This window comes from Athene noctua, chromosome 1 (assembly GCF_965140245.1).
Source record: "Athene noctua chromosome 1, bAthNoc1.hap1.1, whole genome shotgun sequence".
Classification (NCBI taxonomy): Eukaryota; Metazoa; Chordata; class Aves; order Strigiformes; family Strigidae; genus Athene; species Athene noctua.
In genome coordinates, this window is record NC_134037.1 from 59,447,750 (window position 1) to 59,464,233 (window position 16,484).

A 16,484-nucleotide genomic window follows, 5' to 3' on the forward strand; every position below is an offset into this window, starting at 1 on the left:
ATGGTTTGCACAGAGCTGCTTATGATCTGGGAAATATCAGTCAAGAATAACTGCACAATGATAATGTACAATTAAATTAACCAGTCATAACAATTACTGTAAATGAAACCCACAGTAACGCAATTTTTGAACGCTGTAAACTTTGCAGGAGTGTGGGGTGCAGAAGAAAGACAACTGGTAGACAAATTTTAGTACATTCCTGTTTTACACTGAATTTGGATTTTTGCATCATAAAATAATTCTTTTATCTCCTGACAAAATATTTAGTTTAACTTACTGGTTATTTATTATGATTAGTACTACTTGATCTATATGAATTCTATATTAATAAAATAGTAATTTTTTGCTAGCATAGATTCTACCTCTGTATCTATCAGATAACAACAGAATCATTAAGAAGAATTATCTCCATATCTGACTTTTTAAGTCCGTATTCCTGAATAAAAAAAAAAAAAAGGGAAAATAAAGGTAAGCTATTATTTTATGTAGTTATCCTTATACAACAGTCTTGTGAGCCATGTGTGCAAATATTTTCATACAAATACACATGCTAACATTTGTATGCTTGATCTTAGCATTTAATTTGCATTTTCTCTTCCTTGATGTCAGATCATTCAGTAATTGTTTTATACGTAGCTACCTTTTTTATTATTATTTGAATACTTTATACATATGGATAAATAGATATTTCTAAATACATAGATACGTATAACTACACATACGTTACACAGTTTATATCATGTACACAGGACTAAAGCATTCTACTTAACAGTAAAAGAGATTAAAAAATCATATACAGCGAAATAGTCTGGATAATTAGAGGTGAACTTCTTTCCTCAGTTGGTTAAGACAACAAAGCTGCACTGGAGAATTGATACTAATATTTAGTTCCTCTCTTCTGTGTAAACCAGTTACACCTCACAGGTGAGACTGAAGACTTTGATACTTATCTGTCATGAATCAGTGCCTTCCACTGACATCACAGGGATTAATTTATACTAGTGAAGAATGTGGAACATATTTTTATTTTTATAGTAAACTAGGAAAAACATGGAGATAACCAATAACACAATGCAGTGAGATTTCTTTCTAAGATGCCTGACATTTATTCACCTTTTTTTGCAGGGGGTTGGGGCAGAGGGCACACTGTGGTAGGAGACAATATTTATTAATGTGAGAGAAAAGAAACTGAACAAGTTTCTTCTTATGTGGTTTTGTTATGAAACAGATTTTCAGTGAGTTCTAAATAATGGACTACCAAATGAATTACAGGCTACTTGGTTTATAATGGAATTAGCTGAATATATGATTATAAATTTAGGAAGGTGGTAAAGGAATACCATTTGAGCAAATCATTCTGCATGGGAATGATGTTTATGGATTTGATTTACTTGGCTTGCCTCACATCTTGTCCTCTAGACTTGAATGAGAGATGTGAAAAGATTGCAAGTGTAATCTCCTTTAAAAAAAATAATCAAAAACCACAGTCAAGACCTGAAACAGAAAAAGTGAAATTCTGGAAAGGAAAAGCAAGTTTCTTTTACAGTAAAGGAAAATCATGTACCTGATGTCAGGTTGTGATGTTGTGGAGCTTCTTTTCGTGGTGGGACTCCTAAAGAACAAAACATAGATGATAAATTAATCATCAGTTTCAGGCAAAAATGTTTAAATAAATTTCAGTAAGAAATATACTAATTTCTTGGAATCAACTCACAGATAGGCATCTCTATAAACCAGTTTTATTTTTAGGTGTGACTTTCCTCAGAAATTATTTCAACATAGAAATTTTATGTCTAGTAAAACCATAGAATCAAACTGCTTCTAGGTGCTAGTTCAGCGACTTGAACCAGTACAACTGACTAACCACTATCCTTTGAGGTTCCAGGATTTCAATACAGAATGTTTATATGTGAGTCATTGTCTTTAACAAATGCAGAGGAGACATTTATGTCTTAGACCACTAACTTAATAAATTAATGCAACTTATTACTATTAATTATCTTCAGAAGTATATGAGAAACCACTTCTCTGTCTGCATAAGGAAAGGATCAGGCAGTGTTATGTACAACAGGTGAGTGAGAATATAGTTGACCACAAAGTCTATCCTACGTGTCAAAAACAATTCTTGTTACCAATGTAGTTATTCTACAATATGCACCTGATGACCTAAAGCATCACACAAGCTATGGAGACAAAGTTTGCACTACCTCACTAGGGAGCGTAACAGCAGACTAATTGGGCACTACTAATCCTACTGGTCTGTGGATACAGCACTGGAGGGCCCTGCAGACAGGTTAAAGCTGTACCAGCCAGGGAGGGACACAGGCAGGGCACTGCCACAGCCAGACTGGGTGCGCTGATGTAATCCTTGATACTTGCATGCAAAGAAGCCATCACACATTCAATTACTGGGGATTTATGCACAATTTCACAGTTTTGGCTTATACTTGCACATATTTAGAAAGACTAAAAAAGCTCCTCTTTCTAATCCCATGAAAAAAAACTAACATTTGCATTTTCATTACTGTTTGCAGAGATTTTCATCCCTTTATTACCTTTGGTTTTTTCATCCTTCAGATGTTTCTTCTCAACTGGTTTTTCTAGCAAGGAAAAAGTAGCAGAGTTCAGGGTTGCTAATTATTACCTAGAGTTTTCAAGTAAAAGTCTTTGAAAATTAACACAGATCATTTAGGGGTTGTTTCAGATAACAATACATGTAAAATTGTAATCTCATAATATTTTAATTGTGATCATCTACATATATATACACAGAGTAAATTCCTACCTTGTTTTCCCTTAGCTGTCTTTTTCTTTTTCATGGCTAGAAAGATTTACAAGGAAACAGGTATCAGAAATATGGGGCTCTTTCAATAAGTACATTGCACAAAGCTGATCTCCCTAGTAACTTCCCTGGAATAATAACTGTGGTAAATGTGTCTCATGTCATGTATGCAGAGTGTATCTAATATTACTACAGTGGCTGCTACCCTTAGTGGCAGTAGCAGTTCCAGGCTTTCTGAAGAGTTGCTGGAAATTATTTGAATATTGCTGGCTGCAGAGTAGTTTGGAAACTCCTGATAAAGGCTTGAAGCACTAGAATTCTGTAATTCCCTAACTACTATCAGAAGTCTCTAATTATTGGTGGCCAAAATGCATCACGGAAGGATCACTCTGCCTATTGCCGCCTTCTTACCCTCTTTCTGTGAGCAACTCAATCATCTGAAACAGATAAAACAGATAAACAGTAAAAAAAGAACAGGATATGGAGCTAGATGGACCTTTAAAACCACCAAATACGACCATTCTGAAGTCCTGCAGAAGTACGTTGTGATTTATTTTATTTAGTTTATTTTTCCCTAATTGTACATTCACTTAGAGCATGTGTTTTTTTCTTTTCAGCATCCTTTTCACCAGCCTGCAAACACAGACGTTTGGACTGTGACTCCATTCAACAAGGCAGACTGAAATTAAGTAAGGTGTATTGCTTCAGGCGTTTGAGCCCATTTTAGTATTCCTTGTTGACTACAGCAGAAAACTGGCAGGTTGCCTTCGAATTGTTTATTTTCACTTCATGTCACCCAACCAGTTGTAATAACTCTTTGTTGAATGTCTTCTGGTGTGTGTGTTATCTGATTATCTGATTAAGACTAGATTCCTCAGTGTTGATCACCCGTGTCTAGCTCACCAAAACATGCTGCAGAAGATGAACAGTGAAAATATCATAATCCATGGATCAGAACAGTCTTCGGCAGAGAACTGCATAGCTGCAATGCTGTCAGTTTAACGATGCTTGTTTACATTAGCATTGTACATTGTTGATGAAAATTTGTATTACTCAACACTGGTATGTTCATTAACTCTTCCTGTAAAACATACCAGAGAAATGTAATATTTACCTGCTGTTGGGATTTCACCTGTTGGCTCTTCAGGAAGATAACCAGAAATGAAGAGGAAAAGAATATGAGATTCAGTCCCATGTTTTTTTCAAGGCAAGTAACCATTTAAATATATCTTATCTTTCATCTGCAACTTTTCTGCAGGATATTAATTTGAAAAGGAATGTGACTTAACAATGAACATGTACACAAGCAAATATTTAGGGTTATTTTAAAATGTGCATTCAAGGTTATAGCTGACTATGCTATTTTCCAAAAGATGTATTCAGTTTAATTGTTACCTCTCTTTTCTTATCATCCACACATCCCAACCAAAAACCTTGAATAGCTGGCACTCACCCCTGTATAACTGTTTCTCCTGCATTATCAGTTTGCCTTGCCTTTTAAGAGTAAAAACTCTTGAGATCTGGAAAAAATTTGGCTACATTTTTGCACGGCACCTAGCACAAAAGAAGCATGTATTCCTGTGCTATTACAATATCCATAATAATGAATGAAAATTGATCAGTTCAATGGGATAAAAATTCCTGGTGTAAACCATCATTACTCTTTTTAAATCAAAGGAATTAATTAAACGGGTTTAGAATCCAAGAATTTTTTACCCATCACTACTTCATTAGTCCTGTTTTGTTTTTTTTTTTTTTTTTTTTTATAAATAAAATTTTAACGAAACAGAATAACCTCACTAGCCAAGCAAAACCTTTATTCCTTGAACCTAGAGCTAGAGAGAAAAGGAATATGCTCATAAAACATTTCAGGGTCTCCTTTGATTGAATTAACTCTGTAGTTTCTTCATGCTGAGTTTGGACTTCAGATGAACATGAGGTTCTACAGCTCACACCAAGGTGAAAATGTTTCAGTCAATGTTTTTCAACAGGAAGATGGAGCAAAGAAGCATGATTTTCACTAATACATCCCAGGGAACTTTCATTCAGGTCTTCATTCATAGGGAGACTCATAAATGTCAGTGCTCAATACTCAGGCATTGCAGGCATTCAACAAAGGCCAGTTTTGCTGCTATTAAATGCTAACATGCATTAATCCTTTAATATTTATTTTTCTGCTTATAATCACGCTCATAGTTGCTGAAAGCTTATGCATTACTACTGCATTGGGATCCATGGATTAACACCTGTTCTCATTTTCAGAAGGAAAAAAAAAAGATTTTTCTGAGGCACTAAATCTGGGAAACTGGTTCATGCTCTCACTACTTAACTGAGAGGTTGATTGAGGCATCTGGACTTGCCCAGTTACATGCATATGTCCTAATTTAGGATTATGATGGATGCCATTAGATAACGAGGTACTGGAAGACTGTTGACCTGAAGAGTAGTTTGACCCTCTGGTGTATATCACATAAGGACCATTTCTCCTCTCAGTGTGTCAACAAAATTTCACTTACTCTGGGGGCTTTGGGAAACACTTTATTCCTATCATGGGACTTTCATTATAGAACTAAATGGGAACAGACTTTGAGGAATGCTTAGTTTTTTCTTAAAATATCATCCTACATGTTCTTCTTCTTGATTACAAAATGCGGGTTTGTATTACTTCTTGCATGAGTGTGCCACCAGTTTTGTCCTCTGTTTGAGGTAACTTACAATTTGAAAGTCTTTATTCAGTATGCAAGGAGTAAATTCTGAGTTTCATTACATGTTCAAATTTGATATAGGATCAATTGCTTCCAAAGACCCTCCTGAATGCTAAAACAGAAATGGTGAGAAATAAGATAGTATACTAATTGCTTTTATAATTGCACGGTAATTCACATAGCAAGTTACTATAAAAATGTATTTGTTGTTAATTTGGGACTTCTCAAATCCAGGCTTGTATCTCTGTTTATAAACTGTCATTCACTTAATGATACAACCTCTCTACTGATTTAAACTCCATTTACTTTTACAGTAAGATTGCATGGGATGTGAATAAATTCAACGCAGGATAAATGTATGGATTTATTTTATATTCCTACTAGACCTGAACTTCAAAATCAGTGTGTATTTTGTGTCCATGGCTACATCTCATACTGACTTACATGATAGCTATGTCCATGTTATGACAAATATACTGTACACCTGGCTGAGATATATATGAAGCAAAGCTATATAGAGCTCCAGAAATAAAGAAGACAGTGATCCAACTAAGTGTTCTTCTTTGAGAGGAAAAAAGTAATTTAAAATAGATAGCTCTGGTACTTAAAATCTTGAGCTTGACCTATTCAAGGATGGTTAGCTCAAAATAGGCCTTGTAAGCAGAATTACTTTTGTATATGATCACATCATAGGTATGTTTGTTACTGTGCGTTTTTTTTTTTTTTTTCTTCTTTTCTTTTTCTAAAGGCAGTATTAACCTTTATAACGATTTCAGGCAACAGGATATAAGCTTAAGAATGTGGTACAAACATCCCTCTGCAAAGGTCAGATCTTGGCTGTTCCTTATATTCACAATATGCCAGGGTAATATAGCTTCTGATAAAAAAGCATTGTAGACAGTGATCCTTACTGTGGAAAGCATGAGGAATTAGTCACTTAAATCTCTGATGGGCCTCTAATAGTAAAGACATAGTAGAAATAGTATAGTAGAGAAAACGTTCTCTCAGATAGATCAGAGCAGAATACATAAATTGTCAGTGAACAGATCCAGTGCATACAAGACTGAACAAATCTGAATAATGGAATCAAATAGAGGAAAATTTACTGAAAATACTGGCAAAAATGGAAAAAAAAATCCACCAATAGCTTCAGAGGAAGTAATAATTTTGAAATACTAACTTGAAAACTGAACACTGCAATTCAGGACTTCAGGAGATCCTTCAGTGCTGGCATATTTCAGCTGCTTTGTGTTCCCCCTTTCCCTTTGGAGCAGGAGTTCAGAATAGCACTGTGTCTTCTGACAGGTGTTTAAGAGGGGTATTCGTCTTGTTTAACTTCAGGCACCTAACATAGGAGACTTAGGAAGCTCAATGAAATCAGTTTGCCTTGCCTTGTCAGCTTCTGACCTGGAGCAGGAAGAGGTCTGTGTCTCATGGGGCTTGGCCCTGGTTTTGGATACTCTTTGTAGACTACTTTGCATCAGAATAACACATGGTTTGGTCTTGATATGCGAGGCACAGTACAAAAAAGAAAACGGAAATCCTGTGCTAAAGAGGTTACAACAAATTTCTATGTGAAAGTTCATACTTTCCATTCAACATTTTCACAACTCGGAGCATACAATAATAAATACTGTCCTTCTGATTGTTGTCTGATCATGATTTGCAGTATGTAAGCATAAATCCCAGTCTTTATCTATTCAGAAGTCTTATTGACCTTAACAAGGACTTTATCCCATGACTGGAAGTCTTTGTTATCTAAGAAATTCTCCTTCAATACTCCTTAAAACTCATCTAAAAGGGAAATACTCCTTCCTCTTCTTTAATGTAATTTAGGTTTTTATTAAAGTAGGGAAAAAAAAAGGTGTATTGAAACAAGGCCAAGAATGTGCTTAGTGAATTAATGAAATAAGTAATTTTGAAATAGTAAAAGAAGTAATGAAAAGGTTGTCTAATTTAGTTATGCTGCATGTCATTTTGGTATTTTTAATAAACAATATATTTGCATAAAGATAAATCATGTGTCTACACTCATCTAAAATCACCAGAGCATCAATTATACTACTAGCACATTTTTATAAAAAATGAAAATTGCAAACAGAGTTTGAATGTTGCAGCTTCACAGTATTAAATTATAAATGTACTTAGATTTAGACTGTTCAGCTGTTAATATGCAGACAAAGTACAAGAGTATCTGTAGTATAAACAAGAAAATAGCATTATCTAACATGACAAAAATGCAAAAATGCAAATTGACACAACATGCATCTGAAAAGAAGGTTTATATTCTATAGGAAACAAGACATGACACGTACTTGTAGTGTTTTTCAGTTTGACTGAGAAGTAAAAAGAGGAAAGAAGAATGGTCAGAACAGTCAAGTGCAGCATAATGCTGTTATAGTGGAGAATGGCTTTATTTGTTCTATTTATCAAAACATAATTTTTAATAATCTCATAGTAATTAATAACAATCTAATGATAGAAAATAATAGTAGGGATGTTCTCATCTACTCATGATAATTGCTGCGCTAGAGTTAAGGATGAAGAATAGTAACAATTTTAATTCTTCACTTATTTCCTTTCAGAGAGAGGCATGGAGAAGACATTTTTTAAATCCATGGCGATTGCTTCACACTGCTGCTTCCTATACTTGAAGTAATTTTCTCTATCTCTTGCAAGTGAGGCTGTATAGGAGCTATGAGATGCAGAGACATTTATCATAGATGATGGATAGTGCCAGGTCATGATCTGAATATTATATTGCATAATAGCTTCTATGGTCAAAAATTAAACTATTTCTGGTCCTGGGAAGTTGACTCATACAGGAAGACGGTGAAGTTCAAATAAATGGCAGACACCCACAAATAATTAGCAAAATGAAGCCATTTAAAGTAAACATTTTCAGAAATGGTTCAAATTCTTTGCTGAAATAATTTCTTTGACATAGTGGAATTACAGAAACAGAAATTTGACCTTTGATATATATATCTTCAGAAAATGACAACTGAAATTGCAAATGCATACTGTATGACATGTCAAGGCCATTCTATAAGAGTAAAATAGATCACAGGGACATGATTTTGACATTTGTCATATGCAGTTGTATTTTGCAATTTCTTTAAATGACAGTTTAAATATTAATGAGTGCATATAATGCAGGAGTGCTTACCTGGTTTTGTAGGTGGAACATTTTTTTCATGTCTGACTGCTTCATGCTCTAGATAAAAGAAACAGCATAATGAACGTGCCATAACGTTTCGGTTACATTTTTTTTTTTTAAACTAAGAAGGATTGCATGTATCTTTTTCAGGAATAAACATTTATCTTCTCTTGCTTCATGCTGTTATTTTGCCAAAAAGACAGATGACTAGTTACTAACAGATTATCCACTGAGGGATCTGCCACAAAATAGCAGTAGTACAATAGCACACATTTAGTAGTACTGCACTTAGCTCCACACATATAGCTATTATTAATGTTAATAAGTTATGCATGTATCTTAAGGAAAAAGTCCATTAATAGGGGCTCCCCTCAGTTTCTGAAATGTGATTTTTATCTACTCTCCATTTTTGTTATTTGAAAGGAGAGTACAGAGCAAACTCAGCAACCATTCAGTCAACCTTTATGTTGTTGATTCAGACATACTTGAGCTGACTTCACAGTCTAGAACACATCCTATTCCATATAAACAAATTATATCTAAGTGTGGAAAATTAGAGAACTAGCACTGCTTGGCTGGCAATGCATATTTTTTTTCTCCCCTTTTTTCCCCTCTCTCCTTTCTTTTTCATAATTATTACTGGAAAAAATGAGAATGTATGTTAGGTTGCTGGAAATGGAGAGGATGAAGAGCCTTTTTTTTTTTTTCAAAAACAAGGTCTAGCACTACACTATACAAAAGTGACACCTGCTTAAAAGGAAGGAATTAAAAAAACCCCACACCATGGATCTCACAGCATGGTAGCAACTATGCCAAACACATGCAAATACAGGCCACAGTACATTTTAGAGCTGAGGAATCAATGGACAGCTATGCAGGCCTTGTTTCCAGGTGGTTTCCCACAGCTAAAAAACTGTGCACCAGTTACTTTTTGAACAACAAGGACACAAATGTGGGCTCTAAAGTGGAAGATGCTGAAAATGTGAGGAGCCCCTGAAAAAAAGGGGCAATATGTCTCAGCCCTTCTGCTACTTAGATGAATAATTAAATTCCTAGCAACTGTGATTTCAGGTGAAGATATATGGCAGGAAATGCCGAGATGAAGACATGATAGGGAATTTCAAATGGGAAATGGTTTTATGAGATGTGAATTAAAACTTGTGGCAGTGAAGAGTGATATTTTTCCCATATCTGGGCTGGTTTTGAGCATGGCAATGTTTGGGAACTTAACTGAATTTTTTTTTTTTTTTACTTTTGCAGTTTAACTTGCATGTTGAAGGTATGAAAAAGATATAGAAATTTAACAAGCAGACTGTGTGGTAAGTTAATTTGTGGACTCCTTATTCAGTTCTTTTTGACAGAGAAATATCTAGCTACAGCTATACTAAAATAATATATGATTAGGAAGAAAATGTGATGATGTCTTTCTTGTTCTCTTTTTAATTCAGCAGGAATATTTATTCAATCCAACTAACTGTTAACAGCGATTTTTAAAAAGCTTGTCACTGCTGGTTTGTTTTTTTCTTTAGACTAGTGATATGGGAAGCATAGAATGAGTTGACTCCTGTACTGAAGTAACTGGTTATGTCAAATGGACTTTTAAATAGTAATGATGAGGCAGTATGTTAAATGAAAGTAATGGAAGGCATGGTGATAAAGACACTATAGTTTTAAGCAAAAACTAGAAGTTGCTAAGTGAGAGTTCCCACATGTTAAAATCAAAAAAGCCACACATATCCAGCTATTTTACAGGAATTTTTCAGATCAAGGTAGGTACCACGTACTTGCTGGCTTTGCCTGGACTACAGAAGACAAAAGAAGGTAAATTGAAATATTTAGATATAAAGAGAAAAGAGATTCTACTTTTTTCTTTTTCCTTTTTAGCATTCAGATATTTTTATAGCAATTAGTTCTCCCTTGTTTTAAGCTTCCCCCACTCATGTAAAGATGTACAGCATTCAGGCATCTAAAATGCAGGTAGCATCTAACATGTTTAGACCTTTGCAACTCCCACTAGCTATCAGCTTTTGTTGAAATAATGCAGTATCTTGTCATTTAGCACAGTAACACATTTATGTATTCCAGAACCATTTCTCACTGTGTAACAATGTAAATTAGAAGTATCTCCAGACCAGTCAACAGATGATTGGAAATTTTGGGTGGGATTCAACTGATTTGCAGCATTGAGAACACATTGGTCTATGCTTTTAATCAGGAGAGCACTAGTCATCACCAGAAACTAATTAATATAATTATAAAATGTTAAAGAAAGATAGAATGACTTACCTACTGTTTGAAGTTGCCTGTTTCAAGCTCAAAAGGTATTGATCTGAAAACTTACAAGCTATTTCTGTAGTGGCTTATGTTAAGTTGGCCAACCTGAAATACTGCATTTTGAGTTTGGTTCCATCAAACAGGAAAAAGACTTGGCAAGTACATGACGCTAACAAATCTTACAAAAAGTAGTAAAGTCATGATATTTCTGGCAGTTTTGTTTTCAACCACTGTTAAACCACAGTTAGAGCTGATTCTAAAAACAAAATTGCGAATTTAAGCATGAAAATCCTATAAATTCAAAGATGTAATTTCATCCTTCTCCAGCTTGTTTGCCTATCAGTAATTGCTAACTCATTAAACATTCAGGGTAGAAATGTATTGAAGTATTTTACAGTAATTTCTCTAATTCTATTAACAGAAATATATGGTTTTGAACAAGCCACAGACAGCAGTTTATGATCACGATCAGATAAAAACTATCAAACCAGTATGTTTATTGGATAAACAGTGGTGCAAAACATGATTTCATAGTAAAATGACAGATTATCATTAGAGTTCTTACAGAAAGCAATATAAATCCATAAATTATATGAATGTTCACAATTAGAGGCAGAACCATACTATTCTGCACATCTATTCTGCTACTGCAGAGAAGAAAAGGTATATACAGAATAAGAATAGAAATGAGACAGTGATCTGCATGATTCAGCTTAAAGCAAAATAGCATTTTATTTTATTTAAAATATTCATCATCATCATCACTATCATCATCATATCAAATGAAAATCCATTGTTGGCATCACTGTCCAAGATTTGGCAATCTGTCATTTTATCTTTGGCTCAAGACTATCCTCAGTAGAAATCAAGAGGTTGATATCTAGAAAAATAATTCAAAACAGCTTTGTGTTGACTGTCAGTGATGATGAGAATGTTCTAATTCCTTGGGTGACCCTTCAGGGCTTCTGTAACTGTCAATATTGCTTGAATTTTTTTTGTCAGCATTATTCTTACAAAACCTACAAGCTCTAAATCAGAGAAAAGACCTAAAGACTTAAAGATTAGTTCCAAAAACATTTTCCCCATGAGTGGGGAGTTTAAGACTCACTGGTCTCTGTTTTTTTCAACCTCAGATCTTTCAAGCAACTGAATTTACAGCACAAACGGCAGCACCTTACAAGTATATTTGGGATCATTTCAGAGATCTGATTTACATCTACACCCCACTTCATTAGCCCAGCTCTGGCAGAGGCTGGAACATGCAGCCCAAGAGCTGAAATATCTTGACCTGGCTTCATCATTGGAAAGACTGTTCTTAGAATGGTATCTGCAATTGCTATTCTGCTCGATTTGCTCAAAGAAAGTGTTATCAGTCACATATTTTGAAATACTGTAAAAAAATGATTGCAATGCAAATGTACTGCATTAAATGTGTTTAGAACCCCCTCTCCCCCATTGCCCCATAAATCAGGAGAGAATGACTTGTCCGTACCTGACTTCTCAGGGGGAGTTGTCTTTTGTTGTTTAATTTTCTCCTCTGTATTTTGAAAGCAGCATTAAAATTAGAAATTCACACTGTGTTAGTATAGGTGCATATAACTGGAAGAATATTTCTATACATGATATTATACATATAGTTCACAAAGACAAAATAGATGTATGTCTTTAGTATCACTATCACATTGTAGTACTGTAAAACAGCACGAATGCATTATGAATTCTGACTGTATGGTGAGATCAAACTCCATGGAAAAAAATAAACTACTGGGCCTAATGTCTCAGCCACCAGGAAACAGCCACCTATCTGGTGTCTTTCAGGTGGAAACTCTATTCTAATAATACAACAATTATTAGAATTAAAATTATAATTTTGAGAACATCACTTTCCTAAGTGTCTAAATTCCATAGTTTGGTATTAAACAGTGCTGAGAACTTCTGCTTAGATACTGCCTAATCACAAATATGCACAGCTGCATCCACTTGTATCTACACTCTGAAAATGAGAAAGGCACTGAGACCCCTAAATACATGCTAACAGCAGAGGCACATCTACATGGGACACTGCCAGCCTGAATGCTGATTCATACCACCTGCTACTGAACAGGTTTACCTAGACTCAGCTGGATATCTGTCACGAAACCTTAGAGCAGCTCCGAGCTTCTGCTAATCTCATGAGAAAAGCTGCCAAGTTCACATGCTCTTGAGCTGCCTGTGGCTTTGCTTAGCACAGGTCTCAGATGATGTGGACCCATGTTGACACCAGCCACCAGACCTGAGCTGACTCTCCTCCAAGTAGGCTTGTAGACGAAGCTTCAGGAAGAGGCACAGGTAGGACTACACTTTCTGATCAGGTAAGCTTTGTCTTAACTGCCCAATGGCCTAGTCAGATGGGAATTCTCATGTTTGTTTTTAGATCTCTACTCTGCCCAGTTTGGTTGACTTGAACTTCACCCTTTCTGATCCTTTCTTCTACTCCCATTTTCTCTTTCCATACCTGAATTCAAATATCTTTCCCAACTCCTAACTTTCAACATTCACATACATTGTTACCTTTTTTTTTAAATATCTTTAAGACAATCTCAGGATATATTTCCCCTTCCTCTTGCTGATGGAAGCAGTTTACAGTTACATGCCTCTGGCCCCTTCCTTTTCCCCAAGACTACTGTGAAGTATCAGACTAAAACTGAAAACAGCTGGGTGAAGTAGCAGGGATGTCTTTTCCCCTGAAGTTATTTAACTCAGCTGAGGACTAGTTGGCTAGAAAACCTCCCTCATCTGTGTATGCACAAAGCAGCTTGGCTCCTGAATATGAGCGATGTTCCCAACCTGGTGTAAAATTTGCTCTTAAATGAGATGATGGAGGGAGGTACTGGGTAGCTAGGACCATCTCTGAATTATGAGATCTTTGGTTTCCTTATCACTCTAGCTATGCGCACTCAGTCAACCTCAAGAACTGCTGCTTTTTGGGGGGGCTATTTCTTCAGAACCCAATTGTTTAAGTTTGGATGCTAAATCCTAATCTGCACTCTGACTAAACAAATCAATAGTACAGTATTTAGAAGAGCAGACTGTTGACTGGTCTCAATATACATGACATTTCCTTTGAACGTAGCATGTAACTTCCAGAGAATTTTATTTCTGAGGGTAGAGAGCAAGCTCATTTTCTCTGTGTTGGTTTCTTATTAACTTGGGCCTCTGACATTCCCAGAGGTGTACACTTGCCAGCGAGGCCTAAAAAGACATTTATCATATATCAATAGATGAGAAACAGCCTCATTGCTGCACAGTCCATGTTTCTGATTCACAACACAGCAGCATTCAGCAAAGTTATGGTGCAAGTGTGGATAAGAAGCATACAGCAGTTGTAGTTCGGGTTTTGTTTGTTTGGTCTGTTTTTTTTTTTTAAAAAATTCTTTCTGAAAGAAAATCAGTACTGATGGGGGAAAATACAGGGAGGGATAAAACTCTGTGGTTACTGATCTTTTCTATTCTTTGGAAATAAAATATAGCCCTGCATTGCTATGCTTTTCAGTTGTCATCTGGTAGGTGGCGATTTAATTTCTCTTCAGTTGTATTAAGTTTAGGGCTTCTTTTCCCCCCCTTACTCAGCTATTGTTATTGTCAGCTGCTTATGAAAGCAGTGAATTAAAAAAAATCTTATCTCCATTTCATAGCTGTCTGTGAAACTAGAATTATTTTTATAGCACAACCAGCAGCTTGAAGATGCAACTTGTTGAGATAAATTATCCTCTTTCTGCTCTTAGATGACCTTTAGCATATAACAGTGTATTTCACTAATTTAGATTAAGATATTAGGTTTTCCATGTACCAATACACAAAAAACCCCAGCATGCTGACTTTAAACATAGGTCCTGTACCATCCACTGGGTTAATGACAAGTAAAGCTCAAAAGGTTTGGAGCCTCTCTTACTTTGAATATTATTCCTGCTCTTTTGAACACTAAAGATGTTTTTACTCTTCTAATTCTGGTGAGAATATACAGCAATGTTTGCTCTGTAACTCTAGGAGTTGATCAAGTAAGTCTGTGAGTGGATGACATGTTTGATTCGTTTAAAGGTATGGGAGGGATTTCTTTTCAGAATTAATTCATTCCTGAAAACAGGAATGTCCTGTCTTGAACAGGCCTGTGGACTTGCATACATCTGGGCGTAAATACAGTAATTCTTTGTTATTCATACACCTACCTATTCTGCAATCTAATCACACAGCAAGTATTGATCTGCTGATTCCACTGGAGAACACCCTGATATGTTTCCTAGCAGATCTCCAGGAGGTGACTATGGCTTTTTCTCTAAGTTTCTAGCCATTGGTTGTAACCAGAAGGAAAATGGAAGGAGTAGATTATCAAAATTTAAGGAGAACACTCTTTATGAGGGCACATACTTCAAAACATCAGGAAGCTTCATAAAATCATTTCTGTTCACCAGATTCAGTATGAAGAAAAGCAGTGAAAAAAAAAATCTCATGAGGGCAATACATAGTGTTTTGTCAAGAACAAATGTAACATTTCTCCTGTACTTTTTGTCTAATATATCATGAGGATTCTGGGAAAAAAAAAAAAAAAAAAAAGTCCAAAATAATTTTTGGGAAATATTTTTTAAACAATTGAGATTTTGTTCTGATTTTTATTAAGCCCAAAGTTTAAAGTTCTGAAATATTTCATTAGAGAAAATGTCTTTCCTCTGCAGAGCTCTAGTTTTGCAGCACTACAAGCATTAATATTCATTTTTTCCCTGATGTATCTAATTTAAATGGAAAAACATAAAGCTGTAAACATTTCTCTGTGTATTGCAGGCAGTTTCAGAATTACTTCAGGAATGAATGCTCTTGCTTTACTTGCTCTCACACAGATACACAAAACACTCTTTAATTTAAACATTTCCCTACAGGATTAATATATTTTCTGAAATTCTCTAGTTTATCAGTCATGTGATACTTCTAAGCGTGGTGACAGGAGGCATAAGAATAATAGTTTGAAGCTGCTTGGAATCAAGGTGAAAAAGGAGGCCACTGCTTTATAGAGAATGAGGCTTTTATAATTCAGTCTGCTAACTCAAGAGCACTCATTGGCACACAGCAGGCAGAAGCACTGTTACTACTAGTGCTTGCAGATTAAGACTTTTAGTCATCAACTGGAACTCAAAACAGCCACTGCTCTCCAAAGTAACCATTAATCACCTGAGAAGAGATCTTTTATGCTAAAGGAAGTTTAGCAAGCCTTACCCCCCCCTTTTTTTTTTTTTTTTTTCCTTCAAGCATTTAAATTCCAAGGTCTTTAGTCTGGAATATACTGCACTATACTGGAGTAAGTTCCAAATCAGTCAGATGTACTCATTTGAAACATGATGTTCTGATGTTTGCAAATGCCTCATCAAGGAAATATACTTTTATGCTGTTATCGGGATGAGATCAGGCTGACTGTAAAGCAAGACTAATTTCACTTTGCAAGAAAGGTGAGCGGTCCTGCCACCTGCCTGGGCAACCCACTGTTTGGCCACCTCTGAGCCCTCCCAGGGTGCACAGAGCTGGATAGGGTGGCTTC

General features: G+C 35.6%; 1 protein-coding gene across 12 annotated transcripts in view; it reads right to left on the reverse strand.

Moving 5' to 3' along the window:
* Positions 1 to 16,484, reverse strand: part of TRDN (triadin) — a 244,997-nt gene that overhangs the window by 19,175 nt on the left and 209,338 nt on the right. For 8 of the 12 annotated variants that reach the window (XM_074896244.1, XM_074896239.1, XM_074896247.1 and 5 more), the window contains 8 exons: positions 12,414 to 12,458; positions 10,432 to 10,449; positions 8,657 to 8,704; positions 7,803 to 7,823; positions 3,897 to 3,923; positions 2,786 to 2,821; positions 2,556 to 2,600; positions 1,565 to 1,612 (listed from right to left, as the gene is read on the reverse strand). In XM_074896244.1, coding sequence (XP_074752345.1) covers positions 1,565 to 1,612; positions 2,556 to 2,600; positions 2,786 to 2,821; positions 3,897 to 3,923; positions 7,803 to 7,823; positions 8,657 to 8,704; positions 10,432 to 10,449; positions 12,414 to 12,458 — 288 coding nt within the window. Of the gene's footprint in view, positions 1 to 1,564; positions 1,613 to 2,555; positions 2,601 to 2,785; positions 2,822 to 3,193; positions 3,220 to 3,896; positions 3,924 to 7,802; positions 7,824 to 8,656; positions 8,705 to 10,431; positions 10,450 to 12,413; positions 12,459 to 16,484 lie in introns of those variants that run through there. The other 4 variants (XM_074896238.1, XM_074896248.1, XM_074896242.1 and 1 more) reach the window with 4 other exon arrangements.